Consider the following 27,202-nt stretch of genomic DNA (forward strand, 5'->3'; position numbering starts at 1 on the left):
TGCTACACTATCAGTATCTACAAAAGCTGAAACCTGATACTGTCCCAAAATCATGCGTATCACTGGAGTGTCTACTTCACCTCGAACTTTTCGGACTTCCTCCACCTCACCATCTGAAAGGTTCTGACAGCCCTCATTCTGTTCTACATCCTGTACACTACACACAACATAACTTGCAGCCTGCGTTACCTCAGGGCCCTCTAGTCATTCCCTAGGCGGTTGTGAGTCTGGATGTAACTGAGAATCCTGCTGTGGGAGGGAACTGGCTGTTATGGGAGGTGTACTTGGCATGCTTCTCTCTGGTTTTCTACTCAAGGGGCATCCCTCATGTCCCCTTCTAGAGTTCACTTTCAAGCAATCAAAATAACTTCCTGGCTCAGGTTTCCTTGGACAACTTACCCAGTCATGTTTACTGCCATTTGAACACCACCCACAAGGCCACATTGTAGGTCTAAGTTTAAAGGGTACCTGACGTACGGGTGCTTGATTCACTGGATAAGCGTTGTCACTCACAACTGGAGGTGTGATTCTAGTAGGGGTTGGAACATAATTAACATCAGACCCTTGTTCATCCACAACTTTTGCCACTCTACGCCACTGTCTATAACCCCTTTCTCTCTCTAATTCTGAAATAAAGGTCTCCTCCATTCCTAGATCTTTAAACAACTCTAATCGTTCTTTAACTTCCTGTGGTACATTCCATAGCACAGCTTTCTTCCACAACTGCTCCACATTGGGAGAGTTAATATGGGGATGTTCTCTACAGATTGCCCTGAAGGTGGATCCTCGAAGTTATACTCCATTTAGGCTAGCTCACGGAATGCATCAGCGATCCCTTAGGGACCTTTGAATTCACACTGTAACAATGTCTTAATGTTTCCGTAAGTACCACCTGCCTCACATAAGCTTAACTCTCCCAGAACATATGTACGCAACTGTGTGTCCATACGAGTGAGTGCTGCTGCCTTCCGCTGTTCTAAGTTGACAGTCACTGAGTCAACCTGCATCAAGAAGTGATCCACCAGGGTCCTAGTATGTAGACCATACATTTCACTCATCTTGAGAACATCAACATCTTTACACTCTAGTACTACCGAATTTCCCTGATAGCTCTGCATACCTCCTACAGGCAAATTTGACCACTGTGGAGTTGACTGCCTAAATGGATTTCCGAACTTAACAGGAGTATACTGTGATGGACCTCCAACCTTGGTCGGGGTGAGTCCGGGTGGGCCTAACATCTCCTCCAACGTTCTAATACGCTCAAAACACTCATCAATTGTGGAGGGTTCCTGTTTCACCTCTACTTCCTCAGGCATTTCAGTTTCAATGTCAATCAATTTTTCAACACGGGACTCCATCATGAATTATACAAACGTGAGCAACCCCAGGAGGTGAATGCTCAACTACGAAAATGCCCCAACTGCAACTTGAGCAACCCCAGGAGGTGAATGCTCAACTACTAAAATGCCCCAGCTGCAACTTGAGCAACCCCAGGAGGTGAATGCTCAACTACTAAAATGCCCCAACTGCAACTTGAGCAACCCCAGGAGGTGAATGCTCAGCTGCAACACCAAAATAGTACACACTATAAATATACATACCTTGTAATTCTACACATAATATTAAGTACATATACCTTTGAGAACTGGGGGCTGAGCTATTACCTTAATTTCAAGTTAAATTACCCTCACATTAATAGGTAATCCCAACGCTGTGCCACCACTTGTACTGTCACCTCTGCGATCCAGACTTTTACCTGGTCAAAAGGGGTAGAAAACAAGTCACTATTGATGACCAATGTGTGCTGGAATGGTCAGGAACTCAGAGTGATGGAGACTCTCTCCCATTAGCGGCCTCTTCGGTTGCGTTTATTACATTTCAAGTGGCCAAGTTAAGAGGGGTAGCATGCCAAAATGACTGGGCCAGTCTCCAACTAGGCCAACCCAAGCCCAACCTTTGCAGTTTCCCAGAATGCTTCTAAGTTGTACATTAATAAACTACTAGGTAAGCTCTATACCACCACTTCTCAAGGGTTATACAAACAATATAGTTCGAGTGGGAGGGAATGTGTATTAACAAGACCAAAAAGTAGAAAGCTTCCCCAGCTACTTGCTTTACAGACATGAATCAGTTGGCACATTGTTCGAAAAATATATATCTATATGGTCCTAATATCAAATGCACAAAACTTAGCTCCTCTGTCCCAGTCCAATGTGTTTCTTCATAATCGTCCCTCTGAGCACAAATTTCACTGGTCCAGTCCTCTGCCACTGCCGACCTTGACCTCCACACTGGGACCTTGATTCACTCACTGGTGCTTAGACCTCCAGACTTGGACTTGGACTCCCTCAGGTACTTCGATCTCCACACTGGGATCCGAGAATTCCTTGGAGGGGGGGGGGGGAAGTGAGGATGACGACCGTACCGACCAACTTCCATCTATCACGGCCAGTGAGCGAGTGAGACGCCAAAACTGCGTGAGTGATGCAAAGACGAGGGGGTGATGACGGCGTACGTAATTTGATTTTAATTATTACAGACTCGAGATAGACTCAGTGTGATGTCTTTCCCCTTACTATCGATTACTCAAAAAAAAATAACATTCTCTAGTTACAATAATTACTCAGCAGCCTCTCTCTCTCTCTCTCTATACCCTTACATCGAAAAATAATGAAAATTATCGTGCTTTACATCACTTTGCGCATGCGTACATTATGCTGGATTATGTGAACAAAGGCACATGTTCCCATCGACTCGAGATAGTATATTATAAACAGACTTAATACTAGTGAATTACAGTAGGAAAAAAAAAGTGACTTAGCAACTAGGTAATCAATCTATGTTCTGGACACGTCCGCATGGTAACAGCCATGCCTCGGCCACTCTCTCTCACTTAACCGAACTTTTGGTCATATAAAACAAACTAGATACAACTCATTATCATTTCCGGGCACTACACATTGCACTCACCGTGGGCACTTTGAATTTCTCCTGATGCCTTTTGGACTGAGTAATGCTCCTTTAACATTTCAGCAGATGATAAACCAATAGTTTGGCGAGATGTTAGGGCAAGACGTCTTAGCGTATCTAGATGACCTAATCATCGTGAGTAACAATGTTAACAGTCATTTTAACAAGTTAAAACGAGTGATGGAAACCTTGAGATCCGCAGGTCTGAAAATCAAGCTGTCAAAGTGTGAATTTTTGAAGTCCAGTATTAGATTTTTAGGACACCTCGTTGATGGTAATGGCATCAAGACTGTGCCGGACAAGGTAAGGCCAATGTTAAATTTTTCTATACCACAGAACAAGGATCAGATAAGATCATTCCTAGGCCTCACTGGCTTTTATAGGAGTTTTGTCCACAGATATGCCATCATAGCATCACCTTTAACGACCTACTTAAGAAGGATGCTGCATGGAAATGGGGACTCTCGAAATAAAAAAGCTTCAATGAGCTCAAACAAGCCATGTTAGAAGCACCCGTATTAGCGTTTCCTGATTATACTCAACCATTCTATCTGTGCACGGATGCCTCAGGTTTGGGTCTGGGAGCGGTGTTACAGCAGAAGGATGAGCAAGGCAAGACACATACCATAACGTATGCTAGTAGGGCACTAAGACCTCCAGAGAAGAACTATTCGACGACACATTTGGAGACATTAGCAGTCGTGTGGGCGTTAGGACATTTCCGGGATATTATCTTTGGCTACCGGATAATTGTTTTAACTGACCATGCACCCATACACGACTTATTTAAGGGAAAGAACTTGCACGGTAAGGTTGCACGTTGGTTTGGCAAGGTAATGGAGTTTGATCCAGGGGTCAGATATTTACCGGACCGTCAAAACGTCATAGCCTACGTACTGAGTAGAAACATTCCTGCTACCATAGCCGAGGATGTTGTTCTTGCTGAGTATTCCTCAGACACAGTAAAAGCGGAACAATGTAATGATGTGATGTGGTCTCAAGACATCTATGCCTTGGAGTCTGGCGACGAGACTTGTCTACCTGAACTCCCAGTACCGATCCTCACTTCCATCTTCAACAGGGTCTTTTGTATTAGCAACCCCCAGGGAAGGACACTGCATATCAATTGGTTGTTCCTGCTACCTTACAGCAGGCCGTGCTACAGTTAGTTCATGACGTACCTCAAGCGGGTCATCCCGGTCGCGATAGATGCATATGTGAGGCGAGAAAGAAATACTATTGGCCGACCATGAGGAAGGACATAGAAGCCCACATCAGTCAATGTGTCAAGTGCGCGGAAATACGAGGAACGAAGGGACTTCCACCTCCCATCTTAGAGTATCCTCTACCGGAAAAACCCTGGGATACAGTCTCCATTGATCTCTTAGCGTTGCCGAGAAGTCATCAAGGTTCGAGTTATGTACTGGTGGCAGTGGACCATTTCTCACGATTCACTGTTTTAGCACCTTTACAGACGAAAACTTCAGAGGAGGTGGTGCACGCTTTTGTGACTTCAGTGATTTGTCCATACTCTACACCTAAGGTATTGCTCAGCGATAATGGCAGTGAATTTCGAAACCAGGTGTTACAAGAAATCTGTTGTATGTATGGAGTAAAGCAAGTTTTTGTAATGCCTTACAGTCCTAAGAGCAATGGCCTGGTGGAGAGGACAAATAGGAAGATCCTGGAAGTCTTGAGACCAGTAATAACCTCAAATCAAGAGGATAACTGGGAAGACTGGTTATCACATGTAGCGGCGACCATCAACTCCTCAGAAAATTCATCAACTGGGAAGTCTCCTCATTATATCCTTTATGGAGAAGAGAAAGTGTTACCCTACGATTTGTTGGCTGGACCTCCTACTCCAGTATACAACGAAGAAGACTACGCAAAGGTACAGTTGTTGAAATTCCAATGTATACACAGTGAAGTATGGAAAAGATTAAAAGCCTCAAGAGCGGAGATGATGGCGAAACAACACAAAGGTAGTCAAGAAAAGACGTTACAGGCAGGCCAGAAGGTCATGATCCACAACCCTGAGAGAATTTCCAAGCTCAGACCTAAGTTCCGCGGACCATATACCGTTGTGGAACGAGTACGTGGAAATACTTATAGAATAAAGGATGAAGCTAATGGAACTCAGGAGGTAGTACATGCTGATAAGATCAAACTAGTAAGTCAAGAGCTAGGCCTAACTAACCATGCGTCTGATGTGTTGTCCCCTCTGTCTTCGACGCAGTCTATGTCGTCGTCCGTACCTGTCCCTAACCAAGAGTATCGTAGCAAGCTCCCACAACAAGAGTGATTGAGGGAGTATCTTCTCTTGCAGGAAAATGTGGCTGTGGCTCATACTCCTCGTGCGTTGCTTGGGGTGGACCTATGGAATGACATCGGACACGGACACGACTGCGTTAATGCCAGGAGCATTGAAGAGCCCACTTGGAGAAGTCGTGGTAGTGGAAGGTGCAGTATGCATCTACTATCCAATGGAAGGCTATCTCCAAATGCCAGATATTGTCAAGGAGGTCTCCAAAGGCTTGTCGAATATCAGGCAGCAACTGTTGGAAGTGGGAAAGATGTTTAATCGAAACCCACGATTGACGAACTCTGACACTGAAGCTTTGGAACGAACCTTGCATGGAATTGTTGAGCTTCAGACTAAGCATATAGACAGGCTCACCGACAGGCTCACTAACTTGCATGTAGCTTTACCTAACGTACACTCTGATCTTTCCAAGCATGTCCATGCACGTACTAAGAGAGGACGTGTGGATTTTCTAGGAATCCTGTCTCAACAACTCTTTGGTACGGCATTAGATAAGGACGTAGTGCAATTGGGTAGACAGAAGCATGACTTGACACTGGCCGCTAAAGCCAATAATAGATTAATCATGCATGTGTATAAACAGTTAGATGAGTTCACTAACAAAGCTAACGAGATAATTAGGACTACAAACCATCTAGTAGAGCTTGTGAACAACATCCAAATTAACCTACCAACCCTAGCTAACTTGGTGTTATTCGCTGAGTACTTACATGCTCTCGACGAGTCAACCACTGCTTTGGAGAAGCATGCAGCCAATATGGTGGACGGCTTAATCGATGCAAGTTTGGACAGGGTTAATGCTTTATTGCTTCCTAGTAATATACTAACAAATGCACTTGATATAGCTATGTGGAAGCATGGACTTATGCCACTCTTTGATCTGAGTCAACTAGAATATTATTACCCATTGTTAGAGGCCCAGTTGACCCATGAAGGCATCCTGATATTGATACCTATGAGGAATGCTGTAACGTACCAGGCATGGCGGTTCATTCCCTTCCCTTTTGCTACTGCTGATGATACACTTGTTGATATTGAAGAGGGTCCAGAGGTGCTGGTTGTCTTAGATGACAAGAAATATGTAGCAGAAACGACTGTGGATGAATTTGAGAAGTGTAAGGCCTCATTTCTTGATCTCCATGTATGTCCTGCTTTCCATTTTGTCTTCGTACCATTAAAGGTAGAGGAGTGTAAGAGGGCCTTGTTGGACACAAATACTTCCTCTGCTCTGCAACGTTGCACCTTCCAACCCATTCAATTGAAGTCAGTTTTCCATGCTCATATTCATGCGAAATAGTACTTTTACTTTCCTGAGACAGAGGACGTATCTGTGACTTGTGCCTCACAGAATCAATTCCTTACAGTAAAGGGGTACTATGTTGCACCTGATTTTTGTGAGTTACACAGTAAAGAGATAGCAGTTCTGCCTAGCAAGCATCATCTAGCTTCGTCAGTGAACTTCTCATCCTAGTTACGACCCTTTTTACCTTCATTCAATGTTACTTCCTTGAATGTGAATAGGCTGTCTCATATATTAAAGGAGCTTACCTTCCTCTCCCACCTGAACAGGACCGATTTAGAGCCTTATGTACTGTCCTATCTTCCTGCATAAGTTTCTCCTTCCTATTTTGGTCCTGGCATTGGTCTTCTACTTATTGTGGTCTTGTCCTGTGTTTGTGGTTTAGGCTACTATTTAAGGCGCCAATTAAGAAACCCACTGAGACCTCGCGGATTTCAAGTGGATGTTCCTGAATAGTTAGCTACCCTACACTCTGGTTAGGCTACACTGTAGTTAGGACAACAATGTCGACGAGGACGTCAATGGTGTGGCCGAGCGATGTTCTGGTGTCAACATCTTTTTCCATAAGAAGTTGTAGTATCACACATTTTACATAATAATTTTTAAAGTTGTTTAGTCATAATTAACAGTGTGTAATGAAGTGTGAATGATGAACAACCAAATATCATTTCGCTGTTAGCTGTGGTATAGGAAGAAGGTGGATGGCAGACCACAAGTGCCACCCTGTTTCAAATATAAAATGAAGGTTAGGAGAAGTGAAAAGATATGTGAATAGTGCGTAAGTGTAAAGTCCTGGGGAACCATTTATTATGTTGGTATATGTGAATGTACTTAATACCATTCTATAGAGGTGTATAATGTGCTAGTAGAGTTGTCATTTATCTCTATTTTTTGCATAAGCCCAGAGTATATGTAAATGCTTGCCACCTCACTTTTAGCTGACCTCAGCACCGCGCCCAAGTCGGCACGGTGAGCGTACAGCGTCAGAAGAAGTCATTCAGTTATCGAGAGAGGTGGTATCGCTCTTACATATCTCTTGGGTCGCAGTTATATTATTCTGTGCCCAATAAAGAGAGATTTAATCTGCTCATTTCTGTCACCTTACGCTACCACTTAATATAACAGACCAGCTTCCACCTTCTAGTGGCAGAGGACCTTTGGTGGAAAGTGTCGGGCAGTGACGGCGAGTGGCTGACGTGTACTACAGACAGTGTCGTCGATCTCCAACACGGTGGTCTAGCTATACTATAACAGCAGATCACATAATATGTAGTCAGCTGTGCTATTCCATATAACGGCTACACAAAATTGGTGGATCCGGTGGAATTAGCAGCTAACCTGACACATAAATTTGGTGCTAGCGGTGGCCCGATACATGTGTGTGTGTTTTGTGTGGGTGTTTGTGTGTGTGTGTTTTGTGTGGGTGTTTGTGTGTGGGTGTTTTGTGTGGGTGTTTGTGTGTGTGTGTTTTGTGTGGGTGTTTGTGTGTGTGTGTTTTGTGTGGGTGTTTGTGTGTGTGTGTTTTGTGTGGGTGTTTGTGTGTGTGTGTTTTGTGTGGGTGTTTGTGTGTGTGTGTTTTGTGTGGGTGTTTGTGTGTGTGTGTTTTGTGTGGGTGTTTGTGTGTGTGTGTTTTGTGTGGGTGTTTGTGTGTGTGTGTTTTGTGTGGGTGTTTGTGTGTGTGTGTTTTGTGTGGGTGTTTGTGTGTGTGTGTTTTGTGTGGGTGTTTGTGTGTGTGTGTTTTGTGTGGGTGTTTGTGTGTGTGTGTTTTGTGTGGATGTTTGTGTGTGTGTGTGTGTGTGTGTGTTTGTGTGTGTGTGTGTGTGTGTGTGTGTGTGTGTGTGTGTGTGTGTATGTGTGTGTGTGTTTATGTTGTGTGTGTATGTGTGTGTGTGTGTGTGTTTGTGTGTGGGAGTGTATGGGAGTGGGGGTGTTTGTACGTGTGTGTGTGTGTGTGTGTGTGTGTGTGTGTGTGTGTGTGTGTGTCTGTGTGTGTGTGTGTTTATGTTGTGTGTGTATGTGTGTTTGTGTGTGGGAGTGTATGGGAGGGGTGGTGTTTGTACGTGTGTGTGTGTGTGTATGTGTTCTTACCTAATTGTTCTTACCTAATTGTATCTTTACAGGAATGAGTCAAGCTCGTACTGTCCCGTGTCTTAAACCATATTTATCGTAAATATCCTTAAATTTGTGAATTGTTTTGGCACACACTATTTCATTCGATAGTGCATTCCATTGATCAATTGCTCTGTTTGGGAAACTGAATTTCCTTACGTCTTTATCACATCTCTTCTTATGCAGTTTTTTGCAGTGTCCTCTTGCTGATGCTTCTCCAAATGTTAAGTAATCATTTATGTCTATTTTCGCCTTCCCTGATATGCACTTATATAGCATAATCATGTCACCTCTTTTCCTTCTCTCCTGTAGTGTTGGTAGATTCAGTTTATATAGTCTTTCTTCGTAGCTTAAGTCCCTTAAGCTTGGTATCCATCTTGTAGCGGCCCTTTGAATTTTTTCAATCTTGTCTATGTGTTTTATGAGATGAGGACTCCAGACTACTGATGTATATTCCAAGGTTGGTCTAATGAATGATGTTATTATCCTTCTTAGCATGTCTTCATTTATGTATGTGAATGTTATTCTGATATTTGCAAGTGTACGAAGTATACATGTTTCATACCTTCCCGCTGATGTGGTCAGCCGGAGATAGTCTGTTATTGATAATCACACCTAGATCCTTCTCTCTTTCTGATGTGTATAGGGTTTTATTTGCTAACTTATAATCCCAATCAGGTCTTTTTCCACTTCTACCAAACTTGATTACATGACACTTGTCCACATTGAATTCCATTTGCCATGTATTACTCCATTCATGAAGTTTATTTAATTCTTCTTGTAGCTCTTTACAAGAGTCTGTGTTAGTAATTCTCCTTCGTATTTTTGCATCATCTGCAAACATATTCAGATAGCTCTCATTTCCAGTGTTACTGTTTATATCATTTATATACACTAAAAACATGATTGGTGCCAGCACTGAACTCTGTGGTACTCCACTAGTCACTTCTTTCCATATTGAGTAGATTCCCCTTAGTACTGTTCTCATATCTCTTTTTATGAGAAAATCTTGCGTCCAACAAAACAGTTCGCCTCGAATTCCTCCTTGATGGTACAGTTTCCATAAAAGTCTTTGGTGTGGTACTGTGTCAAAAGCTTTCCTGAAATCTAAATAGATACTGTCCACCCATCCTTCCCTTTCCTGTATTGTGTTTGTTACTCTGTCATAGTAGCTCAACAGATTAGTAACACATGATTTTCCTTTTCTGAAACCAAACTGTCTTTCTGTTATCATACTGTGTTCTTCTAGATGATTTACCCAATCTTTTCTTATAAGTTTTTCTAATACCTTGCTTACAACACTGGTCAGTGATACTGGTCGGTAGTTGAGAGGATTTTGTCTATTTCCTTTCTTGAATAAGGGGACTATATTTGCGTTTTTCCAAATATCAGGTAGTTTCCCTTGACTCAAGGATTTTTTGAAAATTAAAAATAATGGTTTACTTAACTCCTTTTCACATTCTCGTAATACCCAACATGAAATTTCATCAGGACCACTTGCTTTTCTTCTGTCTAATCGACTTAACTCCTCCTGTATTACTTTTTCTGCTATTTGTATATCTGATAGTATGTGTGGACATGCGTGTTCCACATAGTCCCTCTCAAAATTTTTTTCTTCTGTAGAAACTAATTGGAAATTCTTATTTAGTGCTTCACAAATATCTTTCTCTTGTGTATAAGTGATTCCCTCGTCCGTAATGGATTGTATGATATCTTTTACTTTGGTTTTGCTTCTGATATAGCTGTAAAACAGCTTTGGTTGATCACTACTTTTATTATTAATATCCTCCTCAAACTGTTTTTGGGCTTCCCTCCTTATTCTTGTATAATCGTGTCTTGCCTGTTTGTAATTATTATACGCCCTTTCACTCTTGTGTCTTCTGTATCTATTCCACAACAAATCTCTTCTTTCTTTTGATTTTTTACATTCTGTATTGAACTATTTCTGTATTTTCTTATCTGCTTCTTTGTGCTTTGGGATGCACTTCTGGACTCCTATTTCATAAAATTCACAAAAATTTTTATATACAGCATTTAAATCTTTTCCTCTAAGCTCATTTTCCCAATCAACTTCTAAGAAATACTTCTTTAGGTCTTGATAATTTCCCTTTTTATAGTTTAGGCTCTTTTTGTAACTGTCATTGCTGTTTACTATGTCATATGCTATCCTGAAGTTATAATTTAGTACTGCATGATCGCTTTTGCCGAGTGGAGGGTGATATATTAAACTGTCAATGTCATTTTCTTGCCTAGTAAATAGTAGATCTAGCACTGAAGATACATCAAGCCCTCTTTTTCTGGTGGTTTCCCTCACATGTTGCGTTAAGAAAAACTCTTGTACGAGATCCAGGAGCTTTTGGTCCCAACAGCCTTCTTGGCTATTTATATCTAGAGTATTCTAATTTATATTTGTATTGAAGTACCCAGTTAGTATAATTCTTTCCGATTTCTCTTCCATTTTATGTAGCAATGATCTTATACTCTGAATTGTACTCTCTGGCAGGTCCTCATATTCGTCTCTTTCCCATGTGTTTGATCTGGGTGGCATGTACAAATTGGCTACAATTACTTTACCTTCAGATGTGTCGATCTCTACTGCAATCAGTTCTACCAGTGAAAGTATATCTAGGTTTATTTTCTTGACTTTTAGATTTTTCTTAGTTAATATTATAATTCCTCCTCCTTTTTTTTAATTTCTGTTTCTTCTCCATATATTGTATTCCTCTAAGTTTATTATGTCATTGGATATCCTTGGTGTTAATTTTGTCTCAGTTAGGCATATTATTTGTGGTTCATTTTCTCTGACATAATCATTCATCACTAGTAATTTAGATACCAATCCATCCACATTTGAGTACATCAGCTTTATCATCTTGTTTATATACTTGTCATGACATGGTTCTACTACCTTCCTCCTTTTTATTCCATCCTGTTTGTGTACCACTTTCATACCTGCAATCCTATTACTTTGTAAAAAAAAATTCTTCTTCTCCTCTTCTGATCTTCCCTCATTTTTTGTTTTTGCTTCCTCCCTTTTCTCTTTCAGTAATTCCAGTTCCTCTTGTGTTAGGCATTTTTTATCCATACATTTTTGAACTCCTCTTTTTCCATAAGATTCTTTGCATTTTTTAGTCTCTCTTCCACAGTGTTTACACTCTGGAAATTCACCTTTAGAGGTCTTGTCTTGCTTTTCTCGTATTTCCCTAACCTTTTGTGTTCCTCTAAGTCTTTACTACAGATTTCCTCTGATACTTCTTTCAGTAAGCTCATTACATTTGCCATCTCCTTTTTGTCTCTAGTGATCTTGTTTTTAACTTCTTCCTCTTCTATACCAGTGATTACTATTGATTTATTTATTTCTACTGAATCTCTGACTAACTTTGGATTGTTTTGTATTAATCTTTTCACTTCCTTTTTAATACTTTTTTCCTCCACCCTTGTTTCTAAGTCTTTCTTTACTTTCACCATTTCAGCATACGTGGTTTCTACATCATTTTTGTAGCTTTGCACAGCTTCATTCACCTGTGTTATCTTCTCCTCAACATCACTGCTCCGGTGTGTGTGTGTGTGTATGAGAGAGAGAGAGAGAGAGAGAGAGAGAGAGAGAGAATGTCATTCGTTCCATAATATTTTTCATTGCTCAGCTACCATCATGAAGTAATAATATATCAGAGGAAAACTGTGATAACATGGCTCTTGTTCACCCGTCACTCGCTCACAAAGCATACAGTACTCTATTGGTGTTATATGACTGTCACAATAGTCCTTTAAATTTGAAGTTAGCTTAAGATGTAACTGCCAGTAAAGAATGACGGTTGGGGGTTGGGTGAGGGTTTGGGGGAAGTTGGGAACTGGGGAAGAGGCGGTTGGAGCTCGGTTCTTCACCCTTCTCGTCCATGTGTATGTAGGGGTTGGAGTGTGCTGTACATGGAACGAATTATAAGAGATATCATATTCGTGACCCTAGCGTGGTAACATATGGCTATAGCCTATTCGATCTCATCTGAGATGAGAAGAGTCTTAAGCTTCTGAAAGCTGAAAGATGATTGGTTGTCCGAGTACATTCATTATTAACGACGCATTTTAAATTATGTTTATAAAGATGGTTACAACAACAGTTGATGGTAAAGTTGCCAAAGTAAACTATTATGTACAGTTTTCTGCATAGATTGATTTACAAACAGTGCCTTATAAAATTTATAAGATGGTCTAGTTACGCGTGAAATTTTGAATTTTCGGGACAAACGAAAACACATCCACGTAAAATTTTACGAGTACCTTGATTTTTTTCTCCTGCTCAGACAAATTAAGGTAAATCATGTATTTATTACGACTTTATGTAAAACTCAGTAAAACATCGGAATTCCAATGAAAAATTATTTGCAAACACGGGTGAAGAAACTAATATTATGTCACCGCCACTTTTAAATGTCCCACAGCCCATACACTGTCACAGCTCTGTTGTAAGTTGTAACTACATATTATAAACTAAAAAGATAGAAAACTTACTGATGATGCAAAAGTAAAAAGCATAATATAATCTGATGTGATAACAAAACATTCTCAAGGAGGGAGTAATGAAAAATTAGCACCAAACCATAATATTGCTATATTGCACTGTAGGAGCAGAGGGAAAATAAAGGCCGGAAGAAACATGGAAATATCAAGAAGAGGGATAGGACAAAAAAGCACAAAAGGACAGTAATGGGAGTAAGACTGGAGACAAAAAGGCCCCTTTTAGTCGTTTCTTACGACATCCAAGAATACTGGGGAAGTATTCTTCCCTCCCCCCTCCCCAGGGGAAAAACACTCTCAAGTAAATTCAAATATTCGTCTGTTTAGTCAAGTGGGACATTCCAAGTGCGGCCACCTCCCCCCCCCCTCCCTCCCCTGTGTCTACCATTCATCAAAATTCAGGGAATATGTCACATTTCATTGAAATTCCGTTTTGTTAGTTATATTTTGCACTCTATCGCAGTAATGACATAATTTACCATAATTTGCCTTAACATGAGAAAAAAATCAATATACTCGTAAAACTTTATCAAAACGTGTTTTCATAATTTTGTCCCGAGACTTGAAATATTCACAAATATCTAGGCATTCTGATAATACCGAGTATTTACATTAATCTATGCAAAATAACTATATATAAATTTTATATGGATAATCTGCTCATCAAGTGGCTGTTGTAACCCTTACAATAAAAATAATTTTAAATGCGTCGTTATTGATGGATGCACTAGGACACCCAGTCAGGTGCCAGCTTTCAAAAGCTAAAGGCTCTTCTCTTTCCCTATGAGATCGGAATAAGCCATAGAAAATAAGTATGACTAATGATGGTCTCTTGCTTCTATAAGGGTTCATTTTTTATATTATGCTGAGTTTTGTAACATACCTTCTTATCAATCCGTCTCGAAAGTCTCCATACATGCTTTCCAATGGATTTCCCACTTCACCACCCCACCCCTGCCTCACGCTCAGTACCTATTGACTGGTTTGTATCCCGAGGATGAGCGATAATCTTTTATCATCAATAGCCAGCATGTTGGGAACAGCATGTTATTGTAACCATCTGACAAAATCATTCATGATTACTATGTCAAAATTGGTTGTTGTGTGTGATCAACATGTTGTGATGTTATGAGTTATTATAATACTGGTCAGAAAAAACTGATGACTACTCGGCATAATTTGGCACTGTGCCAATCAGAAATCAAGCAAGTATCCTGCTATACTGCTGTTAGACAATGAAACCTTGCCATGTATTCCTCCAGGTCATTGACGTATATGGAAAAAGTCTTTGTAGGCTATTATGCTGAACTCAGTTGCCAGAAGCATTAGGACGTGGAAGAGCTCTGGTGCGGAAGCAGAGATCAGTTTTAAATATGTTTCATTTCCTTCGAGACTGTATTTGTCCTGAAAGGATGTTAATAGACCACACGCAAGTCTAGGCAAAGCTAATTCTAACACACAAAATTCTTCTTTCCCACCTTACAACTAACTAACCTTTCATTATTGTCTCTTCTTTGATCACCTCCTACTAAGACCTTCCATGGCTAACTACGGAGGTCCGGTGCCCGAAGCCCTGAAGTCCTCCGAGAACCCCACTCTGGCAACCCTGGGGGATAAGCTGTTCTTAGACACCAACCTTAATAATGCGGACCCTTACGGATTTCTGCTTAATAAGGTTCTTGCTGGTACTCATGCCTTGATGTGCTCTTATGATTATCTCATCTACAACTTACATAACAAAAAGATTACGCGAACTACCTACGTCTTGAATGAAAAGGTAAGTATCGTTTGTAGCAGATTTTTATTTTATAATAAAACCTGTGATATTACAATACATAATATGCTTCAGTACATCAATTTCCTCGCGAAATACAACAGTGTATCAATGAAACAGACTTCATTCAGGGCAACTGATGCAGAGTTAAGTTAGTTATGACTGTGTCCCGTACAAAGAGACGGTAATTACTGTACATATTCACAGCTCTACAAAGGCTATTTGGCTTGGTACCTGCGACGCAACACTCCATACACCACCATCATCTCTGATCATCTCACCCGACTAGTGGAGACTGGAATATATGCCAAGATAGTTGAAATTCATAAAGGAAATTTGGTCAACAAAGGAACTCAAGTAAGTTTAGTATCAGGGTACATTTTTACCCGTCCCAGACCCGGAGGGGCTCGGGGTCGAGTACTATTTTCACTCGGTTTGTCTGTTTTTTTTTTTTGTTTTTTTTAAGTCTGTCCGTCTGTTAATAACTTTACGCCAAAAGTACTCATGCGAGTTTGACTAAAATTACAGGGATGATGGGCTATGAACTTCTTATTATCTGAGTAAATTCTGGGCCAAATTCGGCCAAGGTCCAGGCCGCAGGCCCAAAAAATGTAAAATAACGGGGATGGGTAAAAATCTTTTTTTCGTCATAACTCCTTCTACAATCGTCATATTGACATGAAACTAAAACGAAAAAGTACATGTTTCAAATCTGCATCCTATAACATGCCTCAATACCTCAGAAGGGTCACCCCCCCAGTTAGCAGTAGGGGGCTCAGTGTCAGGTGGGTCGGGCCTAAAACATCAAATGGACATAAAATCGTCAATTTTCACCCGATTTACCCGAAATCTGATATGTGGCATCTTTGACTAGATTATCCTGTTGTGTTTTTACGTCAGCACTTAAATAACTTCCGGGGACGGGTTTACTTTGCCTTGGCACCGCTTCTTGTTATGGCCGTGTTTTTCCAACATTCGTAGCAATGGATAAGACACAAGCCAGCTGAAAATATGTTCACTCTGTCACATTAGGGAGCTTAGCATATTGCTAGTGATGTCATCATCATTAATATCACCATCATCTCAACTCTCTTTCCCAGAATTGTATAGAATAGGAGAGTTCCTGAAATAGGAAAGATAAAGCAGGTATGCCGAGAATTATCAGACAGACAATGAAGTGGCCACATCCATTCAGTCAAAAGGCTTCAAAGTTCTCTGCTCTGCCTCAGGAGGCCAAACAATTCACACAAAACTATAACATAATGTCCGTAAGATAATACTTTTGAGTGTTTAGAAAAAGAGAGGATGTGATGCTTGTCATGTACTGTTGCTTAGAAACATTGTGTCCCTTCCTATATGACTATAGACATTCGGAGAATCTGTCAATATAGTCTGCATTAAGGCCAACACTGCGAACTGCAGCCACGACCTGTCAACGTTACTGCCAATATTACTGAGTCAGACGATTCAGTTCAAATTTGAGCATATAATGACCACACTTGTTATTTTAAAATGGTATCTAACTTTATCGTATGATGAGAAAAATGCGTTAAATGTGTACAGTATTGCATGACCAGTGAGAATAATTATCACTCAATATCGAAAGTAAGGATGCTTGGGGGCAGGGCAAGGATGGGGAAGGCGAGAGGGAAGAGGAGGGAGGAGGGAGAGTTTGTGCGTGAAGGAGAGACATAACTACGGTAGCCAAGGTCTACTTACCACCACCACCATCATTATTTCTACCATCGTCCACTGCCAGTACTACAATTTCAATCATCACAGAAAAAAATAGCATCACAACTACCACCAACTACTTCCATTACAACCACCACCGACTACTACCACTACAACCAGAAACAACTACTATCATTATAACCACCATCATTACAGCCACCTCCAACTACTGTCATTATAACCTCCACCATTATTACAACCACCGCCAAATAACACCAATACCTGTACTTCCACCATCACCTATTACCAGCATTTCCAACAACTGATAGGGTACCACAACGACCACCATTACTACCACTGCCAAATGTTATCATTACCACCACCAACATCAACTACCATCGTTACCACCACTAACTACTGCCACAGCTACCATCATTACCACCACTACCTACCACCACTGACAGCCACCATTAACACTAATGCCAACCACCATTACAACCACTGCCAACCACCATTACTACTCCCACCAACTACTACCATTACTACCATTACCAACTATCACCATTACTACCCCATCAGTTGCCACCATTACCACGACACTGACTACTACCATTACTGCCACAACCACCTACCACCATTACTACTACCAACTGCCAACATTACACCACCATCAATAACCACCATTACTACCACCAAGTACCAACATAACAACTACCAACTACCACCATCGCGGCAAGTAAACAAACCCGTGAGAAAACTCTCCTGATTTACATGAAATTCTGAAGGACCTAGCAATGTGCCACCCTCCGACCTTGGCAGAGAGCTATAGTGAAGCGTAGTCTTCAGTATAGTGTTACCTGGGAATTTAAGAGTTTTTGGACATTGTCATTATTTTCCGTATAAAAATCCATACACATGGAGTGTCCCCTTCCATTGGAAGTTCTTGTGTCTCTTCACGCCCAGTGCGAGGAGTGTGAAATTTAGCATCGTCATGGTTATGTCACTCTGCTCGAGCACACGTACCAACTCCACTCCACTGGGGAAGGTGTTGCCAGTGCTCTGATCGTTACCCTATTGGGGATATATTGAATACTCTGGACCTGCCACCTTCCCTGATCTTGAAGTCGACCTAGCACCCAGTGACGACAACTTCCCGTCTGAGGAAGCTTGGCCCCCACTTGACCTTCATAGACAACAGGGCTCCACATCTAACGCAATCGAGGTGACTCCCAGGCTGCCTCAACCTGGAGCCCCCCACCTTGTCACCCAAGCCTGCACCTCCATCAAACACCATGTGGAACATGCGTCAGATATTAACAATGAACCATCGTTCCCTGCTTCAAAAACATCCATTTGAAATGAGACTTCTTGTCAATGCAAGATTCCTGACCACTTCCTCCATCGCTTCACTCCTCAGACACACCTTCCCAGCCCGCATCAGTTCCGCCAGCATTTGCTTCCTTGGCTGAGTACGTCACACTTCTCTATAAAGAGTACCAGACTGTTGATGTGAAGATTTGTTGACTCTCTGAGGTCACCAAGACGTTCGTCTCGATAGGGAGCTAGCTGAGGTCAAGATGTCACTGTCACCTCCTGCTTCAATTATATCTCAAGACGACATACGGATATCATAGACAGGGTCACGAATAGTGAGTTTCTGTCCTTGTTCCTGGATGTTCAGGACTCAGTTAACAGGCTCTGAAAGTTCCTTGCCTACCTCATCACCCTCCACCCTGTTGGCGTTGACTCTTCCTTGTCTAAGGAACTCCCTGGCATCTACACTGAACTCCCTGGCATCTATACTGCTCATCATTTCCATCAAAATGGGATGCCCATTAACTGTCATGTTGTCACTTAGAGTCTCCCAGACCCTCCTCCACGAGTAGTAAACTTCAGTTTCCTCCCTTGTCTCAGATTCTGTGAGTTACACAGAATGAAGGACGAACAGCCATGGTGCTCTAAATGCTGGGGAATTGAACATATATCATGCTACTGCTCTATCTGATAGAAGTGTATATGGTGCTTTGCTCAGACTTTCTCCTGCAGTTCCACCTTAGATTATTCCGGTGCTGTTCCTCCTTCACTTCCCCCCTCTGACTTCCTCATGGTTGACATTAAAATGTCTTCAGCTGATGTATTTTCTGCCATCTCAAGCCTCAATACTAACAACGCATATGGGCCTGATGGAGTCCCTCCTGTTGTTCTCAATAACTGTGCTTCTGTGCTTACAAACCCTGCCTAGGCCAATTCTTTTGTCTTTGTCTATGAACTTGTACCTTTCCTTCTTGCTGAAAGTTTGCTATCATTCAGCCAGTCCCAAAGAAGGGTGACCATTCCCAATCCTCTAACTATCGTCCAATTGCTTTAACATCCTGTATCTCAAAAGTTTTTGAGTCAAATGTTAATAGAAAAATTTTAAAGTATCTTTCCTATCACAACCTTCTTTCTGATCGTCAGTATGGGTTCTGTCAGAGAAGCTCCACCGGCGATCTTCTAAGCTACCTTTCTGACTCCTGGTTCTCCTGCTGTCGGGACTTTGGCAAAAGCTTTGCCATTGCACTTAACATCTCAAATGCTTTCGATCATGTCTGGCATAAATCTTTAATTGCCAAACTGCCCTCTTACGGTTTCTATCCTTCTATCTGTGCCTTCACCTATAGTTTCTTCTTCTTCCATCGCTTGGCTCATGTTTATAATTAAAGGATCGGTGTTTCTGACTAGTCATCACCATTCTCCTATATGTCCAAATGCATCCCTGGAATATTTTTCTCCCTCATATCTCGGCGTGTACAGTCCATCCACCATCTCTTCGGCCGACCCCTTCTCCGTCTACACTCCACTTCCATGTCCATCACTCTTGTATGCACATAGTCCTCATTCCTTCTCATTACAAGTCCGTACCAAAGTAGTCGCCTCTCCTGCACCTTCTTTGAGATTCCCACAACCTTAATCGTTCCCCTAATTCTCTCATTCCTGATTTTGTCCATTCTCATAACCCCACACATCCATCTCAGTATCCGCACTTTCCACCACCTCCAGCTTTCTCTCCTTAGACTTCTTTATGGGCCAAGTTTCCAAATCATATATCGTTGCAGGCGTTACCACCATTTTATATACTTTTCCTTTCACTCTTGCGCAGATTTTTCTACCTCATAACGCTCCTAACATATTCCTCCAGTTTCTCCATCCCGCCTGTATCCTATGATTAATTTCTGCATCCAGTCTGCCGTCATATGCTTGAATGTCCCAACTCTGTTCAACTTTTCTCCTAGCAAACTCACATCTCCCTGTTCTTCTCCATTAAAACATACATATTCTGTGTTTATCCAACTATTTTTTAGGCCTCTATCCTCCATTTTCTTTCTCCACTCCTCCAACTTCCGTTTTATTCCCTCTGGTGGTATCTATCAGCACAATATCATGTGCAAACATAACCCATGGGCCTTCTTCAATGATGCCTTTCCTCAAAACATCCATTAACAAATCGTCGATATAGGGACTCAAGGAAGATCCCTGATGTAGCCCAACTATTAATGGAAACTTCTCTGTCATATCGACACTACTTCTGACCCGAGTTCTTTCCCGGTCATAGGCTACATACAGTATCCTTACCCAGTCGCACATATTTTTCTGAAACGCCCTTCTCGCTCATATATCTCCCTACTTCCCACATTGGCACAGTATCATACACTTTTTCCAAGTCAGCAAAAATCATAAGCAGCTTTCTCTGTTTCTCTCCCAAATTTTCCAGGCTTTGACGCCGTGGATAGATTGCAACTGCTGTTCCTTTTCTTGGTATGTATCTGAACTGTTGTTCACCAAGGTGTGTTTCCTTCCTTAACTTTTTTCCTTACTGTTCTTTCCCAAAATTCCACTGTGTGTGGCATCAGCTTTATACCCCAATAGTTTCCAGTCCTGAGTGTCACCTTTTTCCTTATAGATTGGTACTATCACATTTTCTCGCCAGGCCTCCGATATTTTCTCCTGATCATTTATCTTCTGCATTAAATCTCCTAATACATTTACTTCATCTTCTCCCAAGCTTATCCATGCCTGTGCTGGTATTTCGTCTGGTCTCGCTGCCTTCCCATTTTTCACCTTTTTCAGTGCTGCTTCGACTACCTCTCTTCTAATTTCAGGTGTTTCCCTCTCATTTGGCGTCCCAACTCCAAAAATGCTCCTTTCATTTTCCTCGTTTGGTAAATTCTCGAAATACTCTTTCCACCTTCCTGTTATGCCCTCCACTGCGCTCAGTACCCTACCCCCACCATCATTTATCTACTTTATATGCATAAGATCTTTTGTCACTTTGTTTCTCCTTTTTCCCAATACAACGATCTTCTTCCAAACTTCCAGTGTATCCAGTTCCTCGTACAGCTGATCTGCTGCTCTTGCCTTTGCTTTTGCTACCATTTTTTTGGCTACTTTATTTGCGTTTTTAGTGTCTCTTTATCTTCATTCCCAGTTCTGTTAAATATCTTCTCTCCCCCTTTCTTCTCTTTTACCCTTTCCTGCACCTCCTCGTTCCACCACCACATCAGTTTATAATTCATTCCCCATTTTCTGTCTGGTTGCATAAATTCTCTCTCTTTCTCCTATCATTATTTTTTTTTTATCAAAACAAATTAGTCTAGATCTGTATATAGCAAACAATATATCTAGCATTATTTTCCATTCTAGATCTAAATTATCAGGCAAGTGATACACACACACACACACACACACACACACACACATCTCCACTGGGGTCAATGGAGATTTATTGGAAGAACATGCCCTGAAAAATATGTTGCTTATTCATCGACACACAATGCAAGGTTCTGTCTCTGTCTGTCTGTCTCTCTCTCTCTCTCTCTCACACACACACACACACACACACACACACATGGACCAAGTGATTTGGTGGTTGGCACAAAGTAAAGTTTATTTGGTTAAAAACAGTAATCTCAGGCTGGAAGGATGAATTTAGGAAAGTATTGAACAAAGCAGTAGCCATTTTCATCTGAGCTCTTTATGTGTATCCGCATGCATGTACTTCAGTCACTCGACTCCTCTGCTTTGTTGTTAGCTGAAATAATGGAAGATCTAAAACTTTACCACTTATTAACCCCTCCCGACCTGGTGACGTGTATACATGTCTTTCCGGGGCGGTCTGGGGGCCATGTATGCATGATCTAGTCTTTTGTAGTATTATTGTTATTGTATTATTATTATTATGATTACAGCACTATGTTATAATATAGTATAATAATATATTAGCTGAGAAATTATGGTTTAATAAAGGTGATATTTAAGAAAAACACCTTCTGGTGGTTTGGATAGTGAAAACAATCCCTGGATGTGATGGGTGAAGACTTTTCATGCAATTACAATAATAATCATAGTACATGATTAGCCAAGACAGTGCTATATATCCCTAGGCAATCAATAATAAGGGTGATAAATCAAGTAAATCACCAGACATTTTACAATAACACTGGTCAATAGCCAAAATGGTTCTCATATGTGAATATGTGTCCCTAACTACATTGATAGCACTGATTTCAAATCTGATTTTCATTATGCGCTATCAAACCAGGTTTCTTCAATATCAGACTGAAAACATACTCATTGTTGTATAACTTGTCTCAACCTTGAAACATATATTGAGGCACACACAGATAATATTGTGATGATTTATGGTACAAAAATATGGAAATGCAATGCACATTTTATTAGCATGCAATGAAGTTCTAAAAACACTTCTGCACCTTGCTTTTCTGCTTGTTCAGCTGACTCTCTTCACATTGTAAAATGTAGCAGTAGTCACCCATCATGTTGGGACTTAATCAGCCTTGATATCTGCTCTCCATTACAACAATGTCTTGGTGAAACATTTCACTGTGCTCGTCACTGATGTCTCCGAGGTTATCTGGGCAGAAATCAAGGTGGAAGTGAAAGAAATGAATCTTCAAGGACATCTGTGAACCCAGAGCTCGATAACTCTGTAACGTCCCTTCCACAATTTCTTTGTAGTCGTCTGCATGATGGTTTCCTTGGTAGTTCTGTGAGACATTCACGAATGATTCCCATGCATCCTTGTCCAGTGGGTTTAATGCCTTGATGAAGTCACCATCATTAACCAGCATGCAGATCTGAGAACCATTCAAGACCCCTGCTTTCAACTTGGCTTCAGATACCATGCCACCGAGCTTCATAGACAAGTATTGAAACCCGGTACCTATTTGATCCATGGCTTTTACGAAATTTATTGCCAAGCCCAGCTTGAGATGATTTGGAGGCAAGAATATCTTATCTGCTTCCACAAGGGGTTTGTGAAGACAGTTGAACCTTCCGAGTGCATCTTTTTGTCTTGCCGGCCATTGTTTTCTTATATAGTGCTCAGCATTAGCTGTACTGTTCCACAAGCTGAGAAAGCACATGTGATTTGTGTTACTGCTCTGAAGGCCCAGAAGTAGACTGATTGCTTTGAGGTCCCCACATATTTTCCACTGATGCTTCTCATACTCGATAGAAGAAAGCACAATCTTCATAGTTTCATAGCTCTCAGTCACCTTCTCTTTGTGTCCTATTAGCACAGATTGAAGCCAATTCCTGCTGTATAGGAGGACTGCTTTCAGAGTGTCTTTTTCTGAATCTCTAAACAGCCTCCAATCATCCAGCTTGTAGGGATCAGACTTGCGGAGTTGTTTCAAGAGAGACACTGCATAATTGCAGTAGCAAAGGTTGTTTGCCATTTTGAAAAATGCAGACAGTTGTCTGTGCTGATGACACGCCGTAGTAGTGTGCACTCCATCTTCCAGCAGGTTACACTGCTTCAGTCGTGATCAAAGGAGCTCTGCCTTTTCTTTAGACAAATCAAGGTCCCATATGAGATCTTGAAGGGCTTCCAGGTTGAATGGTTTAGGCCCTCTGTTTCCTGAGTCGTCCTGGTAGTCATCATCCATGGGGCTATAACTAGAATCAGATTCACTGCCTAGCTCATGTTCAGCAGGTGGATTTGGAACTTGTAGTTCTGCACTGTGTGGCACTGGTCGGATTGCAGACGCAATATTGGGGTATTGTACTGTGGCTCGTGTCTTGACAGTTATTCCTTTGATGTTCGTGAGACAGAAGTACCAGTCGTTGCTGTGGTCTTTGGGCTCTCCCCACACCATTGGTACAGCAAATGACAAACTCAAACTTCATTTTCCATGGATCCATGCACTCAGGTGGTTCACACAGGACCTACATGCTATGTGAGGCACTCATTTCTTGTCTTGATTGCCCAACGGACATTTGAAGTACCTTTTGTAGTTCATTCAAACAGCCCTCGTGATGGGTTTCTTGAAGCTTTCCAGGGTGAATGCTCCACAAATGTAACAAAAACGGTCAGGATCGTTTACACATTTGTGGCGTTCAATCTTTCACCACTGTGAAAGTGATTGAGAAATTCTGCAAGAATAGAAGTGGAAACAGTATATGTAATCTGCAACAATAATACAAATTTAATCGTGGAACTAAAACAAATGTATGAGTCACATCCTCTGAGCAAGATACACCGATATACTGGTTTTCAAGAACCGGACTTGATACGTCCTTACTGATGCCTTATTCGAGTTCAGCACCTTCGATTACCGTAGAATCAGACCATTTCAATTCAGAATCATGAAGTAATTTTATTTTTGTTGACCAGTGTAATCATTCCCTCACACATTGTGCTATGCCCTAACATCTCAATGGCCACAGCCATCGAGCGACGATTTATCGTGCCATTGCCGGTGAGGTCGAATTATCACAATCTGTCAACAAGTGCGAACAATTGTGGGAAGGGGATGAACGGTCTGGGAGATATTGACACTGACATTCTCAACCCTTCAGACCACTCAGGCTGTCAGTACAACTTATAAATCAGCCTTGAGTGGACAATGGCCCCCTCACGTGGCCGGCCTCTGCACTCAACCCAGGGCCTTACAAGCCCTGAAATCTGCTGAACTCTTCCCTGAGGATGGGGAGAGTGAAGAAGACCACACTCAATGTGAAGAAGACTGATTAAGTAGCATTGACGACTTGTCAGATGAGAAAACATGCTATAGGCTATTTGACTGACCTGTGCAGCTACATGTATGGGGCAAGTTGGGTGTGTTTGAATCGCTGACGCTGATGCTGATGTCATTGAAGTAAATGCAGGCATGTATTGTAGTGCAACAGGCAAATGTAGGTGTATACTGTACACCCTGGGTGGATATAATACTGCAACATGTGGACAAAGGTGTACACCGTGGGTGGATGCAGTGGAACATGCGGACATATGTGTACACCATGGGTGGATGCAATGGAACATATGGACGTATGTATACACCGTGGGTGGATAATTTACTTCAAACGTCACTCATTGCTTGATAAGACTTTATAATCAGCTTTAATTTTCTTTGATAATGGTAAGCTTTCAAAGCTAATTTTGGCCTCTTTAGATTTGGAAATATTCCATATTTAACCCATGAGCCAATGGGGCCCCTGCGGACCCCAGCATGTTTTTAAAATGTTGCCATTAAGCCATTTCTTATTTTCACAACCTGGCCTCCCATGACTTTTACTGTAGATGGTTATATTACATGCACACAAAATTTGAACAAAAAATCTCTCACCATTTAGGAGTGACATTGCGAGCAGTGTTAGTGGAGTCTGCCAGGACCCCACCTGGCCTTTCGTGTGACTGTTTTTTTAATATATTTTTTCAGTTTTTTCAAATTATAAAAATTAAGGACAAGGCCAATGCCAGTATCAAAGTTATATTCCTCAACAGAAGTGGCAGAAGGTGAACAAGAAGAAGAAAATGATTCAGACAGTGATTTATCTGTATCTGAAACTGATGAACATTATAAGGATAGTTTTATTTTTTCTTTTGTTTTCTCTTTATAGAAGGCACTTGCCTATTTATTTATAAGATATGTACTAATCATTTAGTTGTTTTCTTCTGATAAAATTAAGTTTTCTTTATATATGTGTAATGCTGAAAACAAAAAATCTTTGTCTCAAATTTTAACAATATAAGGATAGTTATATCTTTTCATCACTCTAATTTACTTTATACATGAACCTGTTATGTTGAGAACCTCTCCCGAGAATACTGACAATCAGACATTCAAATAACTATAGGATCTGTACTTCTCAGTACTCAAACTTTAATAAAATTCCAATAAAATGAAATAATTTGGTTGAAATAATTTTAAAAAAGGGACACTTGGTGGGTTGGCTCCACGTGCCGTGTCCTGGATACAAAATTTTTTAGATGTAATTTTACGCATATGACAAAAATCCACCATTAATTTTGGGAGTCCGCCGGGACCCCATCAAACTTCAGTGTAACTTGGTAAACCCTGGCCTGCGAAGGGTTAAACTGGTTGCTTATACTGCAAGCAGCTCATATATATATATATATATATATATATATATATATATATATATATATATATATATATATATATATATCTTTACAGGAAAGAGTCAAGCTCGTACTGCCCAGTGTCTTAAACCATATTTATCGTACATATCCTTAAATTTGTGAATTGTTTTGGCACACACTCATTCGGTAGTGCACTCCACTGATCAATTGCTTTATTTGGGAAACAAAATTTCCTTACGTCTTTATCACCTCTCTTTTTATGCAGTTTTTTGCAGTTTCCTCTTGCTGATGCTTTCCCATACGTTAAGTAATCGTTTATGTCTATTTTCTCCTTCCCTGATATGCATTTATATAGCATAATCATGTCACCTCTTTTTCCTTCTCTCCTGTAGTGTTTGTAGATTAAGTTTATTTAGTCGTTTTTCGTAGCTTAGATCCCATAAGCTTGGTACCCATCTTGTAGTGGCCCTTTGAACTTTTTCAATCTTGTGTATGTGTTTTTGATATGAGGACTCCAGACTACTGATGCATACTCCAGGGTTGGTCTGATGAATGATGTTATTATCTTTCTTAGCATGTCTTCATTTATGTATATAAAAGCTATTCTCATATTGGCAAGCATTGTATACATGGTCCGTATCTTCTTCCTGATGTGGTCAGCCGGAGATAGTCTGTTATTGATCACACCTAGGTCTTTCTCTCTTTCTGATGTGTGTAGGGTTTTATTTCCTATTGTATAATCCTAATCAGGTCTTTTTCCACTTTTACCAAATTTGATTACATGACACTTGTCCACACTGAATTCCATTTGCCATGTATTACTCCATTCATGAAGTTTATTTAATTCTTCTTGTAGCTCTTTGCAAGAGTCTGTGTTAGTAATTCTCCTTTGTATTTTTGCATCATCTGCAAACATATTTAGATAGCTATCATTTCTAGTGTTACTGTTTATATCATTTATATACACTAAAAACAAGTTTGTTGCCAGCACTGAGCCCTGTGGTACTCCACTAGTCACTTCTTTCCATGATGAGTAATTTCCCCTTAGTATTGTTCTCATTTTTCTTTTCATGAGAAAATCTTGCGTCCAACAAAACAGTTTGCCTCGAATTCCTCCTTGATGGTACAGTTTCCATAAAAGTTTTT

At 40.9% G+C, this 27,202-nt stretch overlaps 1 protein-coding gene across 1 annotated transcript in view; it reads left to right on the forward strand.

Moving 5' to 3' along the window:
* The window catches only part of LOC145397995 (glutamate receptor ionotropic, delta-1-like), a 262,257-nt gene that overhangs the window by 184,118 nt on the left and 50,937 nt on the right, over nt 1-27,202 (forward strand). The window contains exons 4-5 of the mRNA XM_080270962.1: nt 14,757-15,000; nt 15,205-15,354. Of these exons, the coding sequence (XP_080127088.1) occupies nt 14,757-15,000; nt 15,205-15,354 (394 nt within the window). The remainder of the gene's footprint in view (nt 1-14,756; nt 15,001-15,204; nt 15,355-27,202) is intronic.

The sequence above is a fragment of the Coenobita brevimanus genome, chromosome 44 (genome assembly GCF_032717465.1).
Source record: "Coenobita brevimanus isolate Jiangsu-jjx chromosome 44, ASM3271746v2, whole genome shotgun sequence".
Lineage (NCBI taxonomy): Eukaryota > Metazoa > Arthropoda > Malacostraca > Decapoda > Coenobitidae > Coenobita > Coenobita brevimanus.